This window comes from Macadamia integrifolia, chromosome 10, assembly GCF_013358625.1.
Source record: "Macadamia integrifolia cultivar HAES 741 chromosome 10, SCU_Mint_v3, whole genome shotgun sequence".
Lineage (NCBI taxonomy): Eukaryota > Viridiplantae > Streptophyta > Magnoliopsida > Proteales > Proteaceae > Macadamia > Macadamia integrifolia.
This window is the reverse complement of record NC_056566.1, coordinates 25029589-25054212: the sequence shown is the minus strand read 5'-3', so window position 1 is coordinate 25054212 and position 24624 is coordinate 25029589. Positions and strand designations below refer to the sequence as shown.

Sequence of the window (24624 nt, the reverse complement as noted above, 5' to 3'; positions counted from 1 at the left end):
TTCCAAAAGAAAATGATGTTATGAGATAGGATCAAATTTAAGGCAAGCAACTTTCATTCTAATTGACAGACGTAGAAACAGCATATCATGTACTCAACTCATAGATAAATGTAACAGGTGAGCCTAAATCTTGCCCATCACTATTATTTTAACATGAATTAAGTAATGTGATGCCATAATAACTTCTTATCTGATTAACATTCATAACTGATGACATTTTCTTAGGAATGAATTTTCAATGAAATAAGAAAGTGAGTTAACTGCAATATCACCCATATGGGCCAGTAGATACTTTCTGCAAAAAAATCCATGATCATGACAATTCACAACTTTAAAGATCTCCTATTGTGAACTCCAAGTCCTTTGTCCATTTCAATGGCTAGCAATCCACAAATGACTTATTCAGTACTCAATTCCTAGAAGTGGTGATGGCATCCTAATCATCAAACCATTAATGACCAGGAAACTGAGAATAACCAGGACTACAGGGCTAACAAAAAATCAAGAAACAAGAATGGTTCTGTAAATTACAGTGGGCCTACTCAGATGGGGTTGGAATGATAGTCGAGTTTGCCAACTGGGATTTTGAACAAAATACCAAAGTCATGTCTAAATGACTAAATCTAACAGTTGGATAGGTTGATAATAAAATTTTTGAAACTTGGATTTCAGAAATTATTAACTACCAAGAACTGCCCATCGGCTGAACAGGACTAGAACCAAGTTACTGTCGATGGATGAGTCTGGTTACTGAGTCATGCAATTAACACTTGGGCTGATATCATCAACCGTGCTAACCTTGGTATGGAAGTTATGCATGAACATAATGGTCACAACTTCCCTCTAGACCTAGCTGCTGTTCAAGCTCCATCTATAAGTGGATAAGAATTAGGTCTTAGTGTATACGAGTGTGATCACCAGAATATCTCAAGCATTCAATGGTTAGATATAGAGATATAGTTACGGAAAAATACACAAAACAAGGGAACCAACAGTACAAATCAATCTGTTATGGGATCATGTACAGCAAGGAACGCCTTCAAATAATCTTCAGAAACATGGTAGATAAACTGAATAAACTTCAGATTATTACTTGGCATCACAGGCACAGCATGGAAAAGAAGAAGATTAAAATAAAAAAGGAAAAGATAAGAAGAACATTAGTAGAAGGATATGGTTAAGCCTTCCACTCAAACCTAGGTTAGAATCTCACTAACCCACCAAGTCTCCCTAGTAAGCCATTCCTTTCTCAAACATAGAAAGCGTTTGCTACTTAGTAGCTTACAACCAAAATGGAAACTTACGATAAAATCAAGTTGCCATACATCAAAATAGAAACTCCTATTATAGATGATGAAACAAAAGTAGTAATAAACTGAAATTAGAAATTAAATAAAGTAGAGACTACTAAAAGATATTGGCAGTCCCAAATCTCCTACATTATTTAATAGTTACTATGTATATTTGTAGCTCCCAAATCCTTACACGCAAGCAGGCTCCATGGGGCTACACTAGGTCTATATGAACAGCAACCTTCCTGAACTGCGCAAAGAGTTAAGCAAACTTTACAACGTTACAAAAGCTTCAAGACATTATAGCTATCCTTGGGTTGGATGAATTATCCGAAGAGGATCTTTTAACTGTAGCAAGAGCATTTGGTCCATTTCTTCTTCATGCTTCGATCTACATCCGCTATAGGCATGCTTTAATACATGGGATACATGGGCTTTACTCCGCTAGCATTTTATGCTGCCAGTCCCAAGCTCAGATAAATGAGGACGGATAGTGCTCTACGTTGCCAGCCGTCATTGTTAAAACATTTTGCTAAACCATTTCACGTGGATCTTAGAACTTTAAATTTTCGACCTTATGCTAGGGCGACCCCTACAAGCGACACGCTACACTTTAACCTATGTAGTGAATAGTGAACAAAGTTTAGCTAGGGCATCCCCTAAGTGAATAAAGTTTAGCTAGGGCATCCCCTATAAGTAAGGGTGTAGATTATAGACGAAATCCATTTATTGAAGTCGCAACAATCAGTTTAAAGAAAAACCAATAAACTGTTTTATGCTATTTAACCGATTATACATACTAAACCAATTACAATAACTAGTTAATCCTGGCATTCTATATACTCTCTAGTGTTTTTTAATAGATTCACACCATGCAAATAATTTTAAATTGTTTTTATTTCTTAAGTAACAATTTGGGACTAAATGCTGTTGTTCAAGCCTTGCAACATCAAAATTTCTTTTTTAGCTTCAAAAATAGGTTCGTTCTCAATTGGGCCCAAAACTGTTGAGGCAAACCAGCAACAAAAGCGAAACCGAAACTGTTTGAAAAATGTTCAACCAGAACTGTTTATAAATAGGTTTCGATTAGGGATATTGGGACTGTTCCATGAATGATTTGTTTTTTTGTTTCTACCCTTCATACTATATAATTTGAACCAAACCAAAAATCTTAACTAAAAATGACACACCACTTCGGGAATGGTGACAAGTGGCAAGGGTTCAAAAAACCATGGATAAGTGTTGGTAAAGCTAGTCTAGAAAATAGGATTAGATTAGCATGGAACATATGAACTTTTGCTGAATCTGCTATTTGTGACATTGATGGGAAGCTTGCCTTTTGCGCCATGATCAACCATTTATGGATGGAGCATAATCCTCATAGATGGACTTCCAACTCTCACATTTTTGAAAAGATTTGGAATGCCATCTACTTTGATGTCAGCTCTAAATCCCATATTCTCCCCCTCCGCCTATTAGAGATACCCCAATAGGCGGATTATTGTGTCATGGGGTCTTCCCCACTCCCTTATAGACATGTTGCTCCCTATAGGTTATAGTTGTACCTCTTTTTTTCCCTAGGGCTTGTATATTCCTTCTTTGTTTCTTTTCTCTTGGTAATGAATTTATTATTCACCAAAAATAAAAAATAAAAATTTAATATAGCTTGTATACAAAAACATGGATGGAAGGGTAGAAGCAATAGGAATTAGATGACTATAAACTTTAGTATACTAAGGAAAAAAATAATAAAAATGGGGTAGGAAGAGAAGACAGAGATTTAAAAACTGATGTTGTAGATGTTAAAGGAATTGGTGATAGGATAATATCCATCAAACTTGTGTACGGAAAAGAGGTAATCAATATAATTAATGCTTAGGCACACCAAATTGGATTAGATGAAAATAATAAGAAACAATTTTGGGAACACATGGATATATTAGTTAAAGGAATGGCCAGATTTCTTAGACGTGCTAGCCCTACACTTAGCTACAACCTAACTCGAGGGAGCTGTATCACAAGGCAGGCTTCGCGACTTTCCAGCTCTCGCATTTGAGCAGGCAAAGACATGCAGCTTCCATTATCGGGGAACACAGTCATATGCTGGGCAAAGAGGTATATATCATGCCTATTCACACGCACATCAGCCTGAACGCGGAGATATTTTCCTCTTGTAATTTTCACACTACTGATTTACTTTTTCGATCCGATAACTAATTATATTACAATAAATTCTTTGTTGAATAAAGACGGTTGGGCGCTATCTTTCTACTTCATGGATATGAAATAGTTGGTTGCTTGTTCACTTGGTTTAACCGACAGGCAGACAACCTCATTAGAAGGTTGCTCGATAGAGCTTTAGTGAATCGGCATTGGGTCCGTCAATTTGTCAATGAAAGGAAAGGTCAAGTTGTGGAAGCTGCCCATCTAGATGTTCTTAAGTCGAAGAGAAAATATTATTATAGCGGGAGATCTAAATTAACATGTTAGAAGAGATACTAGAGGTCATGAAAGAATTCATAGAGAATATGTTTTTGGAGATAGGAATGAGGGGACTTCAGTTTTAGAATTTTGAGGCTTATGATTTATCAATAGTAAATACATGCTTTGAGAAGAGAAAAGGGCATTCAATAACCTTCAAAGTATGAAAAATAGTAGCAAAATATATTTCTTTCTAACTAGAAGGATCAATAGGTTATTATATAAAGATTGTAAGGTTACACGGTTACACCATGGAAGTGCGTAACAATGCAACAAAGATTGATGGTCATAGATATTTGTTTTAAAACGTTGAATCTTATAAATATGAAAATATTTTCACTTGAGATTATTTGCCCTAGGATAAGATTGTGGAACTTAAAAGGAGAAAAGTCAAAAAGCTTAAGGATATTTACTGATAAATTAGTAAAATAAGAAAGGTGGGATTTTGATGGAGACACTAATATGATGTGAAACGAAATGGATACGTATATTGAAGATGGTACGGAGAGCTAGAACTATAAATTATGAGGATCTCTATAACAATTTGAGGACAAACTATACGAGCTAAAATGAAGGAAAGGAAGAGATAAGATTTCAACCATCTTAGATGCATTAAAAGTGAAGCTGAAAAGGTATTAATATAACATAAGGTTTGATCACTAATGAGATCGTTAGCATGGTTCGAAAAATCGGCAAATTCTTGCCGAAATCTCAGAAATTTCAGCTTTTTTTTTCCCTTCTTCGGAAATGAAATAGCATACGATACACAAATGTACATAATTTCAGTCATTCGGTCATTTTGTTTCGGCCACAAAAAATGCATTATTTCATCGGAATTTTGGCCATCTCAGTCATTTTATTTCACTCATTTCACTAATTTCTCCACTTCAGCCATTAGTCTCCCAGTATGGCCCAGTGAAGCACATTGACAAAAGTGCACTGTTCCAGCAAAATTTTGGGTGAAATCTTGGAATTTCGGTACTTTTGAAACCACCGAAACGAACGAGTTCTTGAACCTTGCTGATGACCTGACCCCAGTCAGGTTCCTTGAATGCTGATTTATCCTCCAGATATGGGCTTCAACAGATAAGTTGATGGAGAGATCGATCCCTGAGGATTTTGCAGAAATCCCACCCCCAAAAGAAAATCAAATTGATTGTATTGTTGTGCAGGATTTTCAATCAGTAATTGAAGCAGCAAATATGCAGCACCTTTTCATCATTTGATCATTGATTCAGCCTCAAAATTGCACCCTCGAATGTTTTTGGGTTGCAGCAGATCTCAGTCATGAAAGTGAGTGAGAAAAAAAATAAATAGATAGAAGAAGATAGAAGACAGGATAATAGGATTGAGCCTCTCACTCTCCCTTGGGCCTCTCACTCCTCATAGGCATAGGTATCTCACCCCTCAACAAGTATCTCAAGCCAAATCAAAACTCACCAACACAACTTTTCTCAAAAATCAATCATAGGCTGTGTTCAGCCTTGTGCTTTCTTTATAGAATCAATCACAACCTCATCCATTGAACAGAACCTTCCCATTACAAATCCAAATTCAAATCAAAAGAAAAATCCTATTCCTAATTACAAACTACTGCAGATTTAGTCTCCTAATTAATCTCCAACCATAATCCCTTCCTTGTTTGATAGTCATTGCCTTCCAAAAAAATCCGGTCTCATCCAACTGGCATGCGCCCACTTGAACCTGGAAAGAATCTGAAAAATATCCTCCTAAAAATCAGCAAACTCAATGGCCATTACTGCCCCAAACACTGCTGGTTGATCTCTGTTATATGTGCTCAATATAAGATTGAATAAACCCTGGATATGGGCCAGGAACATACCCATCTTAGACCCCAATCAAATGACTCAGTTTACATTGTAATAAGTGGTGAATATATCAAATAGAGATAAAAAAATTATTTCTGCAGCTTACAAAAGGAAAATAATACAGGTATAATGTTTCAGAAGGCTGTAATAACAATCAAGAAACCAGAAGTCTTAGAGATATACGAAAAATTAGGCTATCTAAAGTAAAGGAAGATACAAAGAAGATGAAAAGAAAGAAACCAGTCTAGATGGCATTCCAATAAAGGTGTGGAAGATCTTAAGCATTTGTGGAATAACTTGGCTAAGTAAGTTGTTCAATAAGATTATGAGCACAAGTAACATGCCAGATCAATGGAGGAGAACTATTGTGGTTCCAATTTATAAAAATAAAAGTGGTATTCTAAGCTGTAGCAACTATAGAGGAAAAAAACTTAAAATCCATAATATGAAACTTGCTTAGGTGCCCTAGGTGTGCAGCCTAGGGCAGCATATATAATATAACAATGATAATATTATATAATTATGCTTATATGTAATATATAATCCATATTAATGTAATATTACATAAATATGCTTGGAATGACCTAATATGAGAAATCCAACATAAGGTAAACAAAGCATAGGATATAATGTAAGCATATTCATTAAGAAACAAAACAATAAACATAAATCAACATAAACTTGTGAAGTTTTAAAGAACTGAAAAGCGACGTCACAAGGCAACATCAAGGCGTCCAAGATAGTTGGCTTTCTTGCATCAAACAAGGCATGTTGTTGCCTTGGACCCAAGAAAGTGCCACGACGCCTAGGCAAAGCCTTGACAACTAGTTTGAATGAATGACAAGTAGTCTATGTGGTCAAAATAATGCAACAGATAGAGGTAATTTATGGGATGACTAGGTAATGTACGGTTTTGAAAGGAAACATGAGCTATAAGAGGATAATTGCATTATTGTGAAATGCAGTGATGAGAAAAAGAGGAGTTCATAGATGGACAGAGGCCGAAATATTGTATTATATCAAGAAATTGGCAAGAAAAAAAAAAAAAAAAAAAAAAAAAACCAACTTGGTGGCTTTGCCTAAAAAATGATCCCAGCAGATATGAATAATCAAGATCTCTCATTCTTCAGAAGACTGGACAGGGACTTTGTTTTACTTGAGAGGGTTAATGTTTATCAACTATTACATGACAGTAGTAGATGAAGGAACAACAAATTCCAGTCTAGCATATGCATTCCTCATAGAAGGCAAGTCATCATTAGGTAATATCAGTGATCTTTCACTCCTTTGAACACATAATTCAGAGCAGAGAGGAATTTAGCAATTCGAAAATCAGCCATTTTTTTCTAAGAACATCGATATCAACAATAAGTGGATGATAATGAATTATTTCTTCCCACTTTCCTTCTAAAGCACTATAATATTCAGTAAATGATATGTCAGCCTGTTCGAGCTTTAAAATGTCTTCATAAACCTGGTCCACACAAGAAATATTCTGATTTTGACTAAAACTATCATGTATTCCATCATAAACCTCTTTAGCAGTTGGATAGAACAAAAGGTTCGCAGTAACAGATAGTTCCATAATACTATTCCGATTTCCAAAGCCAGCAATTAAGAAAATAATTATCCTTCATCCAGACCAGATAATCTATATCATCTTTACTAAGAGAAAGTTCAATCAAAACAATTGATGATGTAACCCAGACAATATTAGCATCATTAAGAAGTTTTCCCTCACTACTATTAACCATCCTTCAAATCCAATCAACAAAAAAGATAAAGCAGAAACAACTCACCACTAGACGAAGGTGCAGATATCAAACAGAACCCTTACAATGGAGTTGTGAAGAGGCTACCGAATTGCAAACAGCTACCAAGGTTTTGATCAGCAATCTTCTAATACCCAGGACAGGCTCTGTCGATTGAATCAGGAATCGATGGGATGGGTTTTGGATTACGAGAGAAAATGGAACTAGATCTAGATCAGTGCTCAAATACCATTTTATAAATCAGCAACGGAAACAGAAAATAGGGAAGAAGAAACTGACGACTGACAAGGATCAGAGAGAAACGAGAGAAACGAGAGAAACGAGAGAGAGCGGGAAGGAACTTTACTCGCTTCCAAATCTAGTCACTATATATATATGACAAATATGCCCCTATAACGTTCTCAACGTCAACCAGTAAATCTCAATAAATAGGGAAGTGATTCAGTACTTCACATCAACGAGCCAAGCGTCCTCAATGAGACATAGCCGGTTGTGAAAATACCGAGCACACGCGGGGCAGTTAGGTCTTTTTACTCCCAGCTGTGTCCAGACGTAAAATCTGTTTATGGAAAATGAATACTGCTTGGCTGTAACCCTTTATCCTCTCACATGGGGAAGTGAAATGATCACACTATATCAACTCTATCCAGTGCAGCTGATGAGCTGTGGTGTATAAAAATCCTATGTTCACCAGGAGGTCTCGAGTTCATGTTTCCTAATTGTTACTTACTTCCCTCTTTACCTATCAAAAAAATAAATAAATAATCACATCATCACCCCTCCTCTTAGTTCCTTATGCATGATTCCCGTGCATTGACACGAGAGTCACACAGCTTGGTAGAAAACTGAAAAACCCAAAAACAATGGATTCATTGATCTATTCAGGTGTAAAGTCAATAACATTTGTGAATCTAATGCTTAACGCACTGGCTTTCCCTTCTCCCTATCATTTCTCTTTCCCTCTTGTGTGCATAAGGATGTCAATTTGGTACCGATAGTGAAAATTGATACCGTAATTGATCGTTTAAAACCATATCGAATCAAACCAAAGGAATTTCAGTATAGTTTTGGTAAGGGAAAATAGAATCAATTTCGGTTTGATTCGATATTGGTATTGACCATTCTATATACGGAATCAAACCAAATACCGACACTTGTTGAGAAAGTGCCAAAACGTCAAAACCAGAAACAGAGAAATCCAAAGTTTTTTTTTTTTTTTTTTTTGATAGAACCAATTTAAAATGAGTTAAATCCCTAAATCTTATTCCCAAATGAGAACTCTCTCAAAACCCTAACCGGTTTATACACTTCTCCTTCTCGCTTCTCATCTCTCATCTCTCAATCCGCCAAGCACTCCTCTTCTGCTCTTCAGAGTTCAGACTTTCGTTCATTGATTCATTTTGGCGATGATGTTGTCGTCTGCCAAAAAAGATGACGGAGGACGCCACTAATTAAGACCGTGAAGAAGAAGAAGATAACATTCAGCATACTCTCTTCCTCCTCTTCTTCTCTGTTTCCCTCCTCTTCTTCTCTGTTTCTCCAGCTGGCATGCTTTTATGAGTTTAGTTTAGCAAAAACTTAGAATACCAAAACGTTTCTATACCGAAACCGGACTGTACTGAAACCATGCTGAGTCGGTTCGATATCGGTATTGCAAACTTGAAAATATTAACAGTATGCTACGGCATAAATATCTAGTATTAAGTTTTGATACCATACTAAAATCGAATACCAAAAACCATACCAATTGACACCTCTAGGTGTGCATGAGTAGAGTTCCATTGAGGGAAATTCATTAGGAATAAGTCAAGAAAAAAAAAATCAACAAAATCAACTAGACCTTTTTTTCAGGGTAAAAATTAGAACAACACTCTTTTTAACTTCTTTCCAGTGGGGGGAATGAAACCCACAAGAGCACCACCAAAAGCAACATTAGATCCTCAACAATGCACACCCAAGTAATGAGTCACGGCATTCCCTCACATCGGAGACATGAAAGTTGAAGGCAGTAACTGGTGCTGCTGCAACCTTCTTTCGTAGCCTTCCCTCCTTGTCCTGCTTGAATATGACTCTCTTGTTCAACGCATAAAGCTCCCCACGAACAACTGCCATTGGGCCATCCAACCATCCATGGTCTTGGATTGCCCACTCACGGCAAGAATTCTCCAAGACTAGCACTTTTGACCACCCCTTGTGCAACACATGGAACTTGCCACCAACCACCACCCAGAACATCCTGAATGATGTGTGTAAGGAAGATCAGGAAGCTGAACCCAAACATCTTTCTCTGGGTCATAGATCATAGCCTTAGCAAGTTGTTGAAACCACCTGCAACAATAATCTTTCCTTCCAGCACACAGCAAGCAAAGTTTGTCCGGGGTACTAACATGGATGCCCACCGATCCCAGAGTCTTGAGGATAGGATCATATGACACACTACATCAGTTGCAGCTACACCACGACTAGTACCAGCCAACATATGGAAAATAGAAGAGTCACCATCAAGCACAAACAGCTTCCCTGCAGTGGAGACAAAACCAAATTCTTCAGGATTTTTGGTCTTTGTGGGCAGATCAGGTAGTGTCAGCCAATGGTCTCTAAAAGGATCATAAAGCTGCCATAAATTCTTTTGCCCACCAGAACATACACACAAGAACTGCAAACAAGTTGCAAGTAAGGGTAGAGATAGAATGGCGCCCTTGCAATGCATAGAAGCACAAGTGCATCAGGAAGACCTTCAACTAGTTCCTGGAGAGTGATGACCGTTGCTGTAAAATTAGTCAGCAAGTGGAGGGGATAATCTGAAACATAAATTGCATATTTCTTAGCACAAGAAATGGACTTATTGGATATTGAAATACAACTTCACAAAGATTGCTTCAAAAAGTTGCAAGACACGAGAGCATTTCCAACATTTTTTTTAACAAGCATTAAACTTCCAGTGGGATTTTCTTTCTATATTTTCTGAACAGAAGCCAAGAAAAGCATGACCCACACTAAGTCCCCAACTCAAATCAATATCTAGATCTTGGATCAATCTACCGGGATCCAGATCGGTAGGCCTTTTAGGTTTCTTCTGCAAAAGATCTGTTTATGAGTCCAAAACAGCATATCAAAGTCAAAACAGCACCCTTGTATTGAGTTGTGAAGGCGCTACCATACTGCATGCAGCAACCAAAGTTTTAATCAGGAATCGATGAGATGGGTTAGGATTATGAGAGAAAACTGCACTAGATTAGTGCTCTTACCATGTAATAAACCAAACCAGAACATAAACTAAGGCAGAATCTGAGAAGGATGAGAGAGAGAGAGAGAGAGAGAGAGAGAGAGTGTTTGACCAGCCGGGAAATCCTATTACCCAAAATAAGTCAACCAGGTAGTGACTGATGCCGCTATTTAAACCCTTAACCCCTTTTATTTTAAATTGGAACGATCCCTCACTAAATAGGGTAGTGATTCAGTAATTCTCGTCAACAAGCCAATATAACCATGGGGCAAGAGATCACTGCATGATTGCTCCGACCCAGTTACTGAAACACCTCCTACCTTTCCGAATTGGCCACCTTCACGACAAAGCACCATCGGAGCTTCCCCTGCCCTGTCCCGCCCCTCAGCCTCCAACACAGCCCGTCGCCTCACCTCTGTACCCTGTAGCACACCTTTGTGCCATCTCTGAAATGTGCATAGCCCGCGCCCTTGCCGCAACCAACTCCCCAGCACTGCAGCTCTCAGCTTCGTGTCGACCCCAAGCCTGGGGCCTGCTCACTACTACCCTTCCTGAATTATATTTCATCATTTCTCTTTAATATGTCTGGCTCCATCACCCCACAAATTAGAACCTCCACCCATTTGTCCTGCAAAATTAATTTCAAGTTCAAAGGATGGATAAGTGAATGAATGGTAGATAAAAAATCAACCCATTTCATCACTACGCCTCCAAATAAGTATTTCGTCAAACCAAACCCTCAAGCCATTTCTTTGATCCCTCAACACATCATCTTTAAGGTTATGTTAGTAGTCAAGAAACCAAAAAAAATTAAAATTTTTTTGAATTTTAGGGAGAGAGACACAAAAAAAATTTATTAATATATTTTAGTATTCCATTTCTTTTCCATTCAACAGCCAATCAATCAACTAATAATTTGTAGGCTGAGGTAATGGCAGTTCTTCTTAAAAAATGTCTCACACTAGCTTAAATTTAACAAGATAAGATGGCGTTCACATACAAAAACAGAAGTTGGGTATAACCTATCAAAAAAAAAAAGTTGGGTATAAAAGCACTCTCTCTCTCTCTCTCTCTCTCTCTCTCTCTCTCTCTCTCTCTCTCTCTCTGGGTATAACCTATCAAAAAAAAAAAGTTTGGTATAAAACTCTCTCTCTCTCTCTTGGGGGACTAAAACCCAACAAAGCAACACATATACTAGTTCTTATTCTTCCAGTTGGGGACAAACCAACAAAAGCAGCAAATACTATTAGATCAATGACATGGTGCACCCACATATTGTGTATGCTTCATGCCATTCCCACTCCTGGGGGAGCTCATGTATAGTTGGTGTCTCCATCCCAACTCGAAGGACATATATTTCTTCTTCACCAACCAAGAAAAGCTCCGGTCCAATTCCTATCATTGTAAAATGACATCCAAGGAAGAAGTATGAGCAATCAGGTGGTGCTTCCACCACCCTTTTTGGTATCTTCAGCTCCTTGTCCAGCTTGAATATGACACCATTGTTCAATACATATACCTCCTCACTAACTACTGCCTTTGGTCCCTTCAACAACTCATTTTCTCTGACCACCCAGGTCCACTCACCACCACCATTCTCCAAGACCAGAAATTTTGACTCCCCATTGAAAAACACATGCAACTTGCCATCAATCACCACCCCAGAATCTGGATAACCTGTTTCAGGGAGATCAGGAAGTGGAGCCCAAACATCTCTCTGGGTCATAAATCTCAGCAGTAGAGATAGGCTCTAGCACGGTTTTGAGACCACCTGCAACAATAATCTTCCCATCCAGAACACAAGAAGCAAAGTTTTGACGGGGTACTAGCATTGATGCCCGCTGATCCCAGCGTCCGAGGATGTGATCATATGACCACACTCTATCAGTTGCAAATTCACCAGTTACTCTATTAGTTGAATCATCCCAATAAGAACAGTCACCACCAAGCACAAACAGCTTCCCTGGAGTGGAGACAAAACCAAATTCAACAGGATCTTTGATCTCTGTGGGCAGACGAGGTAATGTCAGCCAATCGTCAATGAGAGGATCATACAGCTGCCATAACTTCTCTACCACACAGTGCACACACACAAGAACTCGTGTGCTGAAACCTCTAGTCGGGCTTTGATTAACTCAGGGTGATGTATGGCAGCTCTCCATCAATGGCAAACAAGCTGCAAGTAGGGTAGATCTCGAACGGTAGCCATGCTAGGCATAGAAGAGCAAGTTCGTCTGGAAGACCTTCAATTAGTCCAGACATAATGAGATTTCCTAAATCCCGTTCAGGTGATTCCTCACTGGAAACTGAAGAGTGACGACTGTTGCTGTAAAATTAGTCAGCAGGTGGAGGGGATAATCTGAAACATAAACTGCATATTGATTAGCACAAAAAATGGACAAACTGGATATTGAAATACAACTCCACAAATATTGTTCCAAAAAGTTGCATGACACAAGAGGCATTTCCAACTTTTTGTGGAACAAGCAGCAAGCTTCCAGTGGGATTTTCTATTTATATATTCTGAACAGAAGCCAAGAAAAAAATGACCCCCGACTCAAATAAATATCTAGATCTTGGATCAATCTATTTAGATCCAGATCACTAGGCCTTTTAGATTTCTTCTGCAAAAGATCTGTTTGTGAGTCCAAAACCAGGATATTTCCAGTAATTTCCCAGTTTTTCTTTTCCTTTTTTTATTTTTATTTTTATGGTTGGGGGAAGGGGGGGGGGGATCAACCACACAGAGAAGCACCTTAACAATTCATCACAATAAATTAGATGTATATAAAAGCAAAACAATCCATTTGAAAGAAAAAAATATTCTATTTTACACGCACACAAACATATGTATAGGTAAAGATATACCAACATTAGACATTTTCGCTAATATCAGTATGTACATATACATAAAACACAAATAACACTGAGATGTGGACATTGAGATGGATGAGAAGCAAGACAAGGAATGATAATATCATAACCCCAGGCTTCCAAGAGAACTTAGAAATAGCACCTATAGATCTAAATATGCCTTGGCAATGTGCAGCAAACACCCAAACAATTGCACCAGTGAGGAGTGAAATGGTGCAAGTGAAGTGCCAAAGAGTACATAAGGGAAAGCAAAATTCACTTGGATTGGAAGTGGTGGAGAAAGATATGTGCTTTTGAGTTCATTAAAGATATGGCACCAGTAGAGGGGAATGCTAGAAGAAGAGGATTATGGAGAGGACCCCATGAAGAAGAGGATATCTAGTGGATTGCATGCCCCTCTCTCTCTCTACTTGATACAGCTTAGATCTTTCTTTTTCTCTTTGGTAATTGATGGTTAGGCCTCCATTTTTTTCGGATATAGATGCCAACCAAGTAATTGTCACTTATTTGTATATAAGAACATAACATGATTTTCTGACATAACCTTCAAAAATAAAATGATGTTATGAGATAGGATCAAATTTAAGGCAAGCAACTTTCATTCTAGTGGACGGATGTAGTATACAGCACATCAAGTTCTCGACTCATAGATAAATGTAAAAGATGTGCCCAAATCTTGCCCATCACTATTAGTTTCACATGAATTAAGTCATGTGATGCAATAATAACATCTTATCTAATTAACAGATTCATAACTGACACCATTTTCTTTTGAATGAATTTTCAATGAAATAAGAAAGATAGTTAAATGTAATATCACCCAGTAGATACTTTCTGCAAAAACATTCAATGATCATGACAATTCACAACTTTAAAGATCTCTTATTGTGAACTCCAAGTCCTTTGTCCATCTCAATGGCAAGCAATCCACAAATGACTTATTCAATACTAAATTCCTAGAAGTGGTGATGGCATCCTAATCATCAAACCATTAATGACCAGGAAACCAAGAATAACCAGGACCACAGGGCTAACAAAAAATCAAGAAACAAGAACAGTTCTGTAAATTACAGTGGGCCTACTCAGATGGGGTTGGGATGCTAGTCAAGTTTGTCTGCTGGGATATTGAACAAAATACCAAAGTCTGCTCTAAATGACTAAATCTAACAGTTGGATAGGTTGATAATAAAATTTTTGAAACTTGGATTTCAGAAATTAGTAACTACCAAGAACTGCCCATCAGCTGAACAGATTAGAACCAAGTTTTGGTCGATGGATGAGTCTGGTTACTGAGTTGTGTAATTAACACTTGGGCTGATAGCATCAACCATGCTAACCTTGGTATGGAAGTTATGCATGAACATAACGCTCACAACTTCCCTCTAGACTAGCTGCTGTTGAAGCTCCATATAAATGGGTAAGACTTAGGTCTTAGTGTATACGAGTATGATCCCCAGAATATCTCATGCATTCAATGGTTAGATGTAGAGATATAACCCATTTATAGTTACAGCAAAATACATAAAACAGGGGAACCAACAGTAAATATCAATCTGTTATGGGATCATATACAGCAAGGAATGCCTTCAAATAATCTTCAGAAAAATGGTAGATAAACTGAATAAACTTCAGATTATTACTTGGTATCAAGGGCACAGAATGGAAAAGAAGAAGAAGATTAGTAGAAGGATATGTTTCAGCCTTCCACTTGAACCTAGGTTAGAATCTCACTAACCCACCAAGTCTCCCTAGTAAGCCATTCTTTTCTCAAATTTCAAATCGTGGGCTAGGCTGCCCTCTTCCCTTTATTTATAATAAAAGTATTGGTTACAAATAGAAAGTGTTTGCTAATTACTAGCTTACAACCAAAATGGAAACTTACGATAAAATCGAGTTGCCATACATCAAAATAGAAAATCCTATTATAGAGAATGAAACAAAAGTAGTAACAAACTGAAATTAGAAATTAAATAAAGTAGAGATTACTAAAAGATATTGGCAGTCCCAAATCTCCTACATTATTTAATGACCAATATTAATAGCTTCCAAATCATTACAAGCAAGCAGGCTCCATGTGGCCACACTAGGTCTACATGAACAGCAACCTTCCCGAACTACGCAAAGAGTTAAGCTAACTTTACAACGTTAGAAAGAGCTTCAAGACATTACAGCTATCCTTGGGTTGGACGAATTATCCAAAGAGGATCGCTTAACCGTAGCAAGAGCATTTGGTCCATTTCTTCTTCATGCTTCGATCTACATCCACTATAGGCATGCATTAATATATGGGCTTTATTCCGCCAGCAATTTATGCTGCCAGTCCCAAGCTCAGATAAAGGAGGACAGGTAGTGCATTATGTCACCAGCCGGCATTGTTAAAACATTTTGCTAAACCATTTCACGTGGATCTTAGAACTTTAAATTTTCAACCTATGCTGGGGCGACCCCTACAAGCTACGCGCTACACTTTAACCTATGTAGTGAATAGTGAACAAAGGTTAGCTAGGGCATCCCCTATAAGTAAGGGTGTAGATTATAGACCGGAACTGTTTATTGAAGGCGCAACAATCAGTTTAAAGAAAAACCAATAAACCATTTATTAATCGTTTTGATTTTTTTATAAGAAGTGAAATCATTTATTAACAGTTTGGTCTTAAGACCAATTCAAACCGATATGCTATTTAACCAATTATACATGCTAAACCAATTACAATAACCGGTTAACCTGGCATTCTATGTACACTCTCTAGTGTTTTGTGATGGATTCACACCATGCAAATAATTTTAAACTGTTTTCATTTCTTAAGTAACAATTTGAACTAAATGCTATTGTTCAAGCCTTGCAACATCAAAATTTTATTTTTGGCTTCAAAAATAGGTTTGTTCTCAATTGAGCCCAAAACTGTCAAGGCAAACTGGAAACAAAAGCGAAACCGAAACTGTTTGAAAAACGTTTAACCAGAACTGTTTATAAATAAGTTTCGATTAGGGATATTGGAACTATTCCATGAACAATTTGTTTTTGGTTTCTACCCTTCATACTTTACAGTCTGAACTGAACCAAATTTTTACCTAAAAATGACACACCACTTCAGTACCGGTGACAAGGGTTATGGGTTCAAAAAACCATGGATGAGTGTCAGTAAAGCTAAGTCTAGAAAATAGGATTAGATTAGCATGGAACATATGAACTTTTGCTGAATCTACTATTTGTGACATTGATGGGAAGCTTGCCTTTTGCACCATGATCAACCATATACGGATGGAGTGTAATCCTCGTAGATGGACTTCTAACTCCCGCCCTTCTGACAAGATTTGGAATGCAATCCATTTTGATGTCAGCTCCCCAAGAACAAGCGGATTATTGTGTCATGGGGTCTTCCCCCTCCCTTAGAAGCATGTTGCTCCCTGTAGGTTATAGTTGCTCCTCTTTTTGCCCTAGGGCTTGTATATCCCTTCTTTGCTTCTTCTCTCTTGGTAAAAAATTTATCATTCACCCAAAAAATAAATAAATAAAAAAATAAAAAATAAATAAAAATTAATATAGCTTGTATACAAAAACATAGACGGAAGGGTAGAAGCAATAGGAATTAGATGACTATAAACTTTAGTATACTAAGGAAAAAAATAACAAAAGCGGGGTAGGAAGAGTAGACAAGATTTAAAAACTGATGTTGCAGATGTTAAAGGAATTGGTGATAGGATAACATCCGTCAAACTTGTGTAAGGAAAAGAGGTAATCAATATAATTAGTGCTTAGGCACCCCAAATTGGATTAGATGAAAATAATAAGAAACAATTTTGGGAACACATGGATATAATAGTTAAAGGAATGGCCAGATTTCTTAGACGTGCTAGCCCTACACCTAGCTACAACCTAACTCGAGGAAGCTGTATCACAAGGTAGGCTTTGTGGCTTTCCAGCTCTTGCATCTGAGAGGGCGAAGACATGCAGCTTCCATCATCAGGGTACACAGTCACGTGCTAGGCAAAGAGGTATACATCACACCTATTCACACGCGCAAGGTGTGGATCAGCCTGAACGCGGAGATATTTTCCTATTGTGATCTTTACACTACCGATTTACTTTTTCGATCCGATAACTAATTATACTATAATAAAGTCTTTGTTGAATAAAGATGGTTGGGCACTGTCTTTCCGCTTCATGGATATGAAGTAGTTGGTTGGTTGCTTACCTGGTTTAACAAGCAGGCAGGCAACCTCATTAGAAGGTTGCTCGACAGAGCTTTGGTGAATCGGCATTGGGTCCGTCAATCTGTCAATGAAAGGAAATGTCAAGTTGTGGAAGCCGTCCATTTAGATGTTCTTTAGTCAAAGAGAGAATATTATTATAACGGGAGATCTAAATTGACATGTTGGAAGAGATACTAGAGGTTATAAAAGAATTCATAGATAATATGTTTTTGGAGATAGGAATGAGGAGGGGACTTCAGTTTTAGAATTTTAAGGCTTATGATTAATCAATAGTAAATACATGCTTTGAGAAGAGAGAAGGACATTTAATAACCTTCAAAAGTGTGAAAAATAGTAGCAATATATATTTCTTTCTAACTAGAAGGATCAATAGGTTATTATGTAAAGATTGTAAGGTTACACCAGGGAAGTGCTTAACAACGCAACAAAGATTTATGGTCATAGATATTTGTTTTAAAACATTGAATCTTATAAATATGAGAATATTTTCACTTGAGATTATTTGCCCTAGGATAAGATTGTGGAACTTAAAAGGAGAAAATTCAAAAAGCTTAAGGATATTTATTGATAAATTAGTAAAACAAGAAAGGTTGGATTTTGATGGAGATACTAATATGATGTGAACGAAATGGATAATTATATTAAAGATGTATCAGGCTAATCTCCAGGAAAAAAAAAACATGCATCTATGAAAACTAGGCGGTGGGACAATAAAGTTTTAGCACCCATTAAGGTTAAGAAATATAGTTTTAAATCTTGGGCAAAGGACTAAGGATGAGGAATTAAATATATATATATATATATATTTTCGATAAATGAAGCAACAAAGATGGTATGGAGAGAAATAACTATAAATTATTAGGATTTCTATAACGATTTGAGGACAAAATAAACGAGCTAAAATGAGGGAATGGAAGAGATAAGATTTCAACCATATTAGATGCATTAAAAGTGAAGCTGAAAAGGTAATAATATAACATAAGGTCGGATCACCAATGAGGTCATTAGCATGGTTCGAAAACTCGTTCTTGCTGAAATCTCAAAAATTTCAGTATTTTTTTTACATAACGAAATGGCATATGAAACACAAATGTACATAATTTCCGTCATTCGGTCATTTTGTTTCGACATTTCGCTCATTTCATCCAAAAAATGCACTATTTTGTCGAAATTTTGACCATCTCAGTCATTTCATTTCGCTTAGTTCACTAATTTTGCCACTTCAGCCATTAGCCTCCCAAAATGGCCCAGTGAAACACATGGAAAAAAGTACATTGGTTCGGCAAAACTTTGGGTGAAATTTTGGAATTTTGGAACTTTTGAAACCACCGAAATGAGACGAGTTCTTGAACCTTGCTGATGGCCTGACCCCAGTCAGGTTTTTTGAGTGCTCATATCCTCCAGATATGGGCTTCAACAGATAAGTTGATGGAGAGATCGAACCCTGAGGATTTTGCAGAAATCCCTCCCCCAAAAGAAAATCAAATCGATTGTATTGTTGTGCAGGATTTTGAATCAGTAATTAAAGCAGCAAATAAGCAGAACCTTTTCATCATTCGATCATTGATTCAGCCTCAAAATTGCACCCTTGAATGTTTTTGGGTTGCAGCAGATCTCAGTCATGAAAGTGAGTGAAAAAAAAAAATTTAGAAAACAGAAGAAGATAGAAGATAGGATAAAAGGATTAAGCCTCTCATTCCTCATAGGTATAGGTATCTCACCCCTCAACAGTATCTCACAAACAAGATTAAAACTCAACACAAAAATTTTCTCAAAACTCAATCATAGGCTGTGTTCAGCCTAGTGCTTTCTTTATCGAATCAATTACAACCTCATTGATTGAAATAGAGCCTTCCCATTACAAATTCTAATCCAAATCAAAACAAAACTCCTATTCCTAATTGGAAACTAGACTATCAGCTATTACATGAAAAAAAATAAATAAATAAATGAATTGAATAGAAAATAAGGTAACCTTAATGACCCAAGTCGATCCCTTGTAAGTCAATCCAAACTACTGCAGACTTAGTCTCCTAAGTATTCTCCAACATCTTGCCATAATCCCTTCCTTCTTTGATGGTCATTGCGTTCCAAAAAATCTGGTCTTATCCAACTGGCATAGGCCCACTTGAACCTGGAAAGAATCTGAAAAAATATCCTCCTAAAAATCAGCAGACTGGATGGCCATTACTGCCCCAAACACTGCTGGTTGATCTCTGTTATATGTGCTCAATATAAGATTGAATAAACCCTGGATATGTGCCTAGAACATACACATCTTAGACCCCAATCAAATGACTCAGTTTACATCGTAATAAGTGGTGAGTATATCAAATAGAGATAAAAAAAAATTATTTCTACAGCTTACAAAAAGAAAATAATACAGGTATAATGTTTTAGAAAGTTGTAACAACAATTAAGAAACCAGAAGTCTTAGAGATATACAAAAAATTAGGCTGTTTAAAGTAAAGGAAGATATAAAGAAGATGAAAATTAAGAAAGTAACAGGTCTAGATGGTGTTCCAATAGAGGTGTGGAAGATCTTAAGCATTTGTGGAATAACTTGGCTAAGTAAGTTGTTCAATAAGATTATGAGCACAAGCAAAATGCTAGATCAATAGAGGAGAACTATTGTGGTTCCAATTTATAAAAATAAAAGTGGTATTCCAAGCTGTAGTAACTATAGAGGAATAAAACTTAAATCTATATTATGAAACTTGCTTAGGTGCCCTAGGTGGGGCAGCATATATAATATGACAATGATAATCTTATATAATTATGCTTATATGCAACATAAAATCCATATTAATGTAATATTATATAAATATGCTAGTAATGAACTAATATGAGAAATCCAACATAAAGTAAATAAAGCAAAGGATACAATGTAAGCATATTCATTAAGAAACAAAACAATAAATATAAATCAGCATAAACTTGTGAAGTTTTAAAGAACTGAAAAGCGACGTCACAAGGCAACATCAAGGTGTCCAAGACAGTTGCCTTTCTTGCATCAAACAAGGCATGTTCTTGCCTTGGACCCAAGAAAGTGCCGCGACGCCTAGGCAACACTTTGGCAACTAGTTTGAATGAATGACAACTAGTCTCTGTGGTAAAAATAATGCAACAGATAGAGGTAATTTATGGGGTGACTAGGTAATGTACGGTTTTGAAAGGAAACATGAGCTATAAGTGGATAATTGCATTATTGTGAAATGCGGTGATGAGAACAGAGTTCATAGCTGGATAGAGGCCGAAAGATTGTATTATATCAAGAAATTGGAAAAAAAAAAAAAAACTTCGTGGCTTTGCTTAAAAAATGATCCCAACAGACATGAATAATCAAGATCTCTCATTCTTTAGAAGACTGGACAGGGACTTCGTTTTACGTGAGAGGTGGTTAATGTTTATCAACTATTACATGGGAGCAGTAGATGAAGGAACATCAACGCATTTCAGTCTGGCATACGCATTGCTCATAGAAGGCAAGTTATGACTAGGTAATGTCAGTGATCATTCACTCCTTTGAACACATAATTCAGTGCGGAGAGGAATTTAGCAATTCGAAAATCATCCATTTGTTTTCTAAGAACATCCATATCAACAATAAGTGGATGATAATGAATTAGTTCTTCCCACTGTCCTTTCAAAGCACTATAATATTCAGTAAATGAAATATCAGCCTGTTCCATCTTAAAAATGTCTTGATAAATCTGGTCCACATAAGAAATATTCTGATCTTGACTAAAACTATCATGTATTCCATCATAAACCTCTTTAGCAGGGATAGAACATAAAGTTCGCAGTAACAGATAGTTCCATTCCGATTTCCAAAGCCAGCAATTAAGAAAATAATCATCCTTCATCCAGACCATATAATCTATATCATCTTTACAAAGAGAAAGTTTAAGCAAAAAATTGATGAATTCAATTTGATAGATGTAATCTAGACAATATTAGCATCATTAATAAGTTTTCCCTCACTACTACTAGCCATCCTTCCAATCCAATCAAAAGAAAAAAAAAAGAGCAGAAACAACTCACCACTAGTCGAAGGTGTAGATATCAAACAGAACCCTTATAATGGAGTTGTGAAGGGGCCACCGAATTGCAAACAGCTACCGAAGGTTTGATCAGCAACCTTAAAATGGCCAGCAAATCTTTTAATACCCATAACAGGCTCTGTCGATTGAATCAGGAATCGATGGGATGGGTTTTGGATTACGAGAGAAAATGGAACTAGATCTAGATCAGTTTTCAAATACCATGTAATAAATCAGAAACGGAAACTAGGGCAGAAGAAACTGACGACAGACAAGGATCAGAGAAAAACGAGAGACGAGAGAGAGCGGGAAGAAGCTTTTACACCCTTCCAAATCTAAAGTCACTGTATATGACAGGAATGCCCCTATACATCATGTTAAGATGTACTTAACATGATCCAGTACATCTGACTAAATAGGGAATTGATTCAGTACTTCCCACCAACGGGCCAATAAAACTATGGCATAAGGAACACTGCCCACCTGCGCCCCTGCAATTAGACAGCTGGTGTGAAAATACCCAACACGCATGGGGCAATTAGGTCTTTTCACATCCAGCTGTATACTATCTTATGGAAAAAAAAATTGCTTGGCTGTCCTGTGTCATTTTATCCTCTCATGGGAAAGTGAAATGACCAAACACCCCTCCTCTTGGATCCTTGGGACATGAAAAAAGAACACTATTTAGATGTATCCCTTTACCTTCTCATATGGGGAAGTAAAATGACCACACCACCCCTCCTCTTGGATCCTTGTGCATGTTTTCCCAATGCAATTGGTCCCTGCATTGGTGCGAAGGTCACGTAGTCTGGTAAAAACTAATTGCTTTTCCAATTATTAAAGAACAAAGTTTTCTTGCACAAGTGACTGAACAAGGAGATAGTACATAAAAAATCTTCTACAGTGAGGTAGTGAGTGGTAGTGAGGATTTAATGACTGGGTTGCATGCCGGATCTAGCACATTACCTTGCAGAGCAGGCGTCAAGAGATCTGTCGATCAACTCCTGTCACATGGGTATGTGAGTTTGAATTTAATCCCCCTTCCCTCTAGTGTGAGCATAGATTTAGGTATCGGTCCTGATATGTCAATTTTACTTTTCATAAAATTAGCTTTTTTTTTACGATTTTACCCCTGATCATCTCCATAAATTATATCTAAGAAAAAATTTATGCTGCATTTGTATGCATTCTGGTTGATTTCCCATTCTAATATGATAAAAACAACTCCAAAAATGTATTTCAAATTCAGCTTTAGTTTGTTTACTAATCACTATGGAACGTGAAGAGAGATATCAAAGCTGAAACACAAGAGCTGCTCTGTTTCCAATTTTCACCCCCACGATTCAAAGTATTGGGAGTGGATAGGCCAAAAATGAAATCGAACAGAATCGATAGGAATTGGTCACATTTTTTGTTCGTCTTACAAGAACTTCATTAAACTCAAAAAAAGCGAGCATGGTTACTTAGCAGGTAATGACAGTTCCTCTTAAAAAAATGTCTCACATTAGCTTAAATTTAACAAGATAAGAAGGTGTTCACATACAAAAACAGAAGTTGAGTATAAAAGACTCTCTCTCTCTTCCTTCCAGTTGGGGGACTGAAACCCACAAGAACAGCACCAGCACTAGTTCAAAACAAAGTCGAGACAAAAGCAACATTAGAGCCTCAACATTGTAGACCTGGTTATTGTGTGTCCATCACGAGGATACCACTCACGGGGGAGCTCACGCAAAGTTGGTGTCTCGGTCCCAACTGTAAGGACATAGATTTCTTCTGATCCAACCATGTAAAGCTCATCTCCTAAACCGATCATTGTAAAATAACATCCAAGATAAAAGTATGAGCAATCAGCTGGTGCTTCTGCCACCATTTTTTGTATCTTTAGCTCCTTGTCCAGCTTGAAAACAAACCCATCGTTCAACACATAAGCTTCCTCACGAACGACTGCCATTGGGCCCTTCAACCACCCATATTCTTTGACTGTCCACGCCCAGCCACACCCACCATTCTCCAAAATCCGCACTGTTGACAACCCATAGTAAAACACATGCAACTTGCCACCAATAACCACCCCGGAAGCTGAAAAACCTATTGAAGGGAGATCAGGAAGTGGAACCCAAACATCCGTCTCTGGGTCATAAATCTCAGCATTAGAGATAGGCTGAAATGAGCTGTTGAGACCACCTGCGACAACAATCTTCCCTTCCAGCACACAACAAGCAAAGTGTGAACGAGGTAGTAGCATGGATGCCCGCCGATCCCAGCTTCCGAGGATGGGATCATATGACCACACTGCATCAGTTGCAGTTTCACCAACATCACTATCAGTCGTCCTATCATAATAAGTACAGTCACCACCAAGCACAAACAGCTTCCCTGCAGTGGAGACAAAAGCAAAATCTTCAGGATCTCTGGTCTCTGAGGGAATATCAGGTAATATCACCCAAATGTCATTCAGAGGATCATAAAGCTGCCATAACTTCTCTCGCACACCAGTACATATAGACAAGAACTCCACTGCAGGAACCTCTTGTCGTGCCTTGAAAAACTCAGGGCTACATACAGCATCTCTCCATGAACGGCAAACAAGCAGCAAATAGGGGTCGAAATAGAACGGCACCCGTGCAAGGCATAGAAGCGCAACTGAATCAGGAAGACCTTCAATTAGTCCAGACATATGGGACTTCCTATATCCCCTTCAGGTGATTCCTCGCTGGAGAGTGACGACTGTTGCCGTAATTAGTCAGCAGGTGGAGGGGATAATCTGAAACATAAACTGCATACTGCTTACCTTTTAGGTTTCTTCTGCAAAAGAATCTGTTTGTGAGTCAAAAACCAGGATAATTCCAGGTAATTCCCACTTATATAAGGAAGAGCCGGGGGGGGGGGGGG

At 37.5% G+C, this 24624-nt stretch overlaps 1 protein-coding gene, 1 long non-coding RNA gene and 1 pseudogene across 5 annotated transcripts in view; all 3 read right to left on the bottom strand.

Annotated features, from left to right (window-relative positions):
- Positions 1-9042: 9042 nt before the first annotated feature.
- Positions 9043-11170, bottom strand: LOC122092320 (annotated as a pseudogene).
- A 276-nt stretch (positions 11171-11446) lies between these two features.
- LOC122092445 lies at positions 11447-22076 on the bottom strand. Its single transcript, XR_006144133.1, has 2 exons — positions 21734-22076; positions 11447-12959 (listed from the first exon to the last, which is right to left on the bottom strand). It is a non-coding gene; the product is annotated as an uncharacterized LOC122092445 (long non-coding RNA).
- Positions 22077-23218: 1142 nt separating this feature from the next.
- Positions 23219-24624, bottom strand: part of LOC122090520 (F-box/kelch-repeat protein SKIP30-like) — a 2940-nt gene continuing 1534 nt past the window's right edge. The window contains exons 2-3 of one of the 4 annotated variants that reach the window (XM_042660144.1): positions 24524-24549; positions 23219-24459 (exon numbers count right to left, since the gene is read on the bottom strand). In XM_042660144.1, the coding sequence (XP_042516078.1) occupies positions 23390-24409 (1020 nt within the window). In that variant the 5' untranslated portion in view covers positions 24410-24459; positions 24524-24549 and the 3' untranslated portion in view covers positions 23219-23389. Of the gene's footprint in view, positions 24550-24624 lie in introns of all 4 variants that reach the window. The other 3 variants (XM_042660145.1, XM_042660143.1, XM_042660146.1) reach the window with 3 other exon arrangements.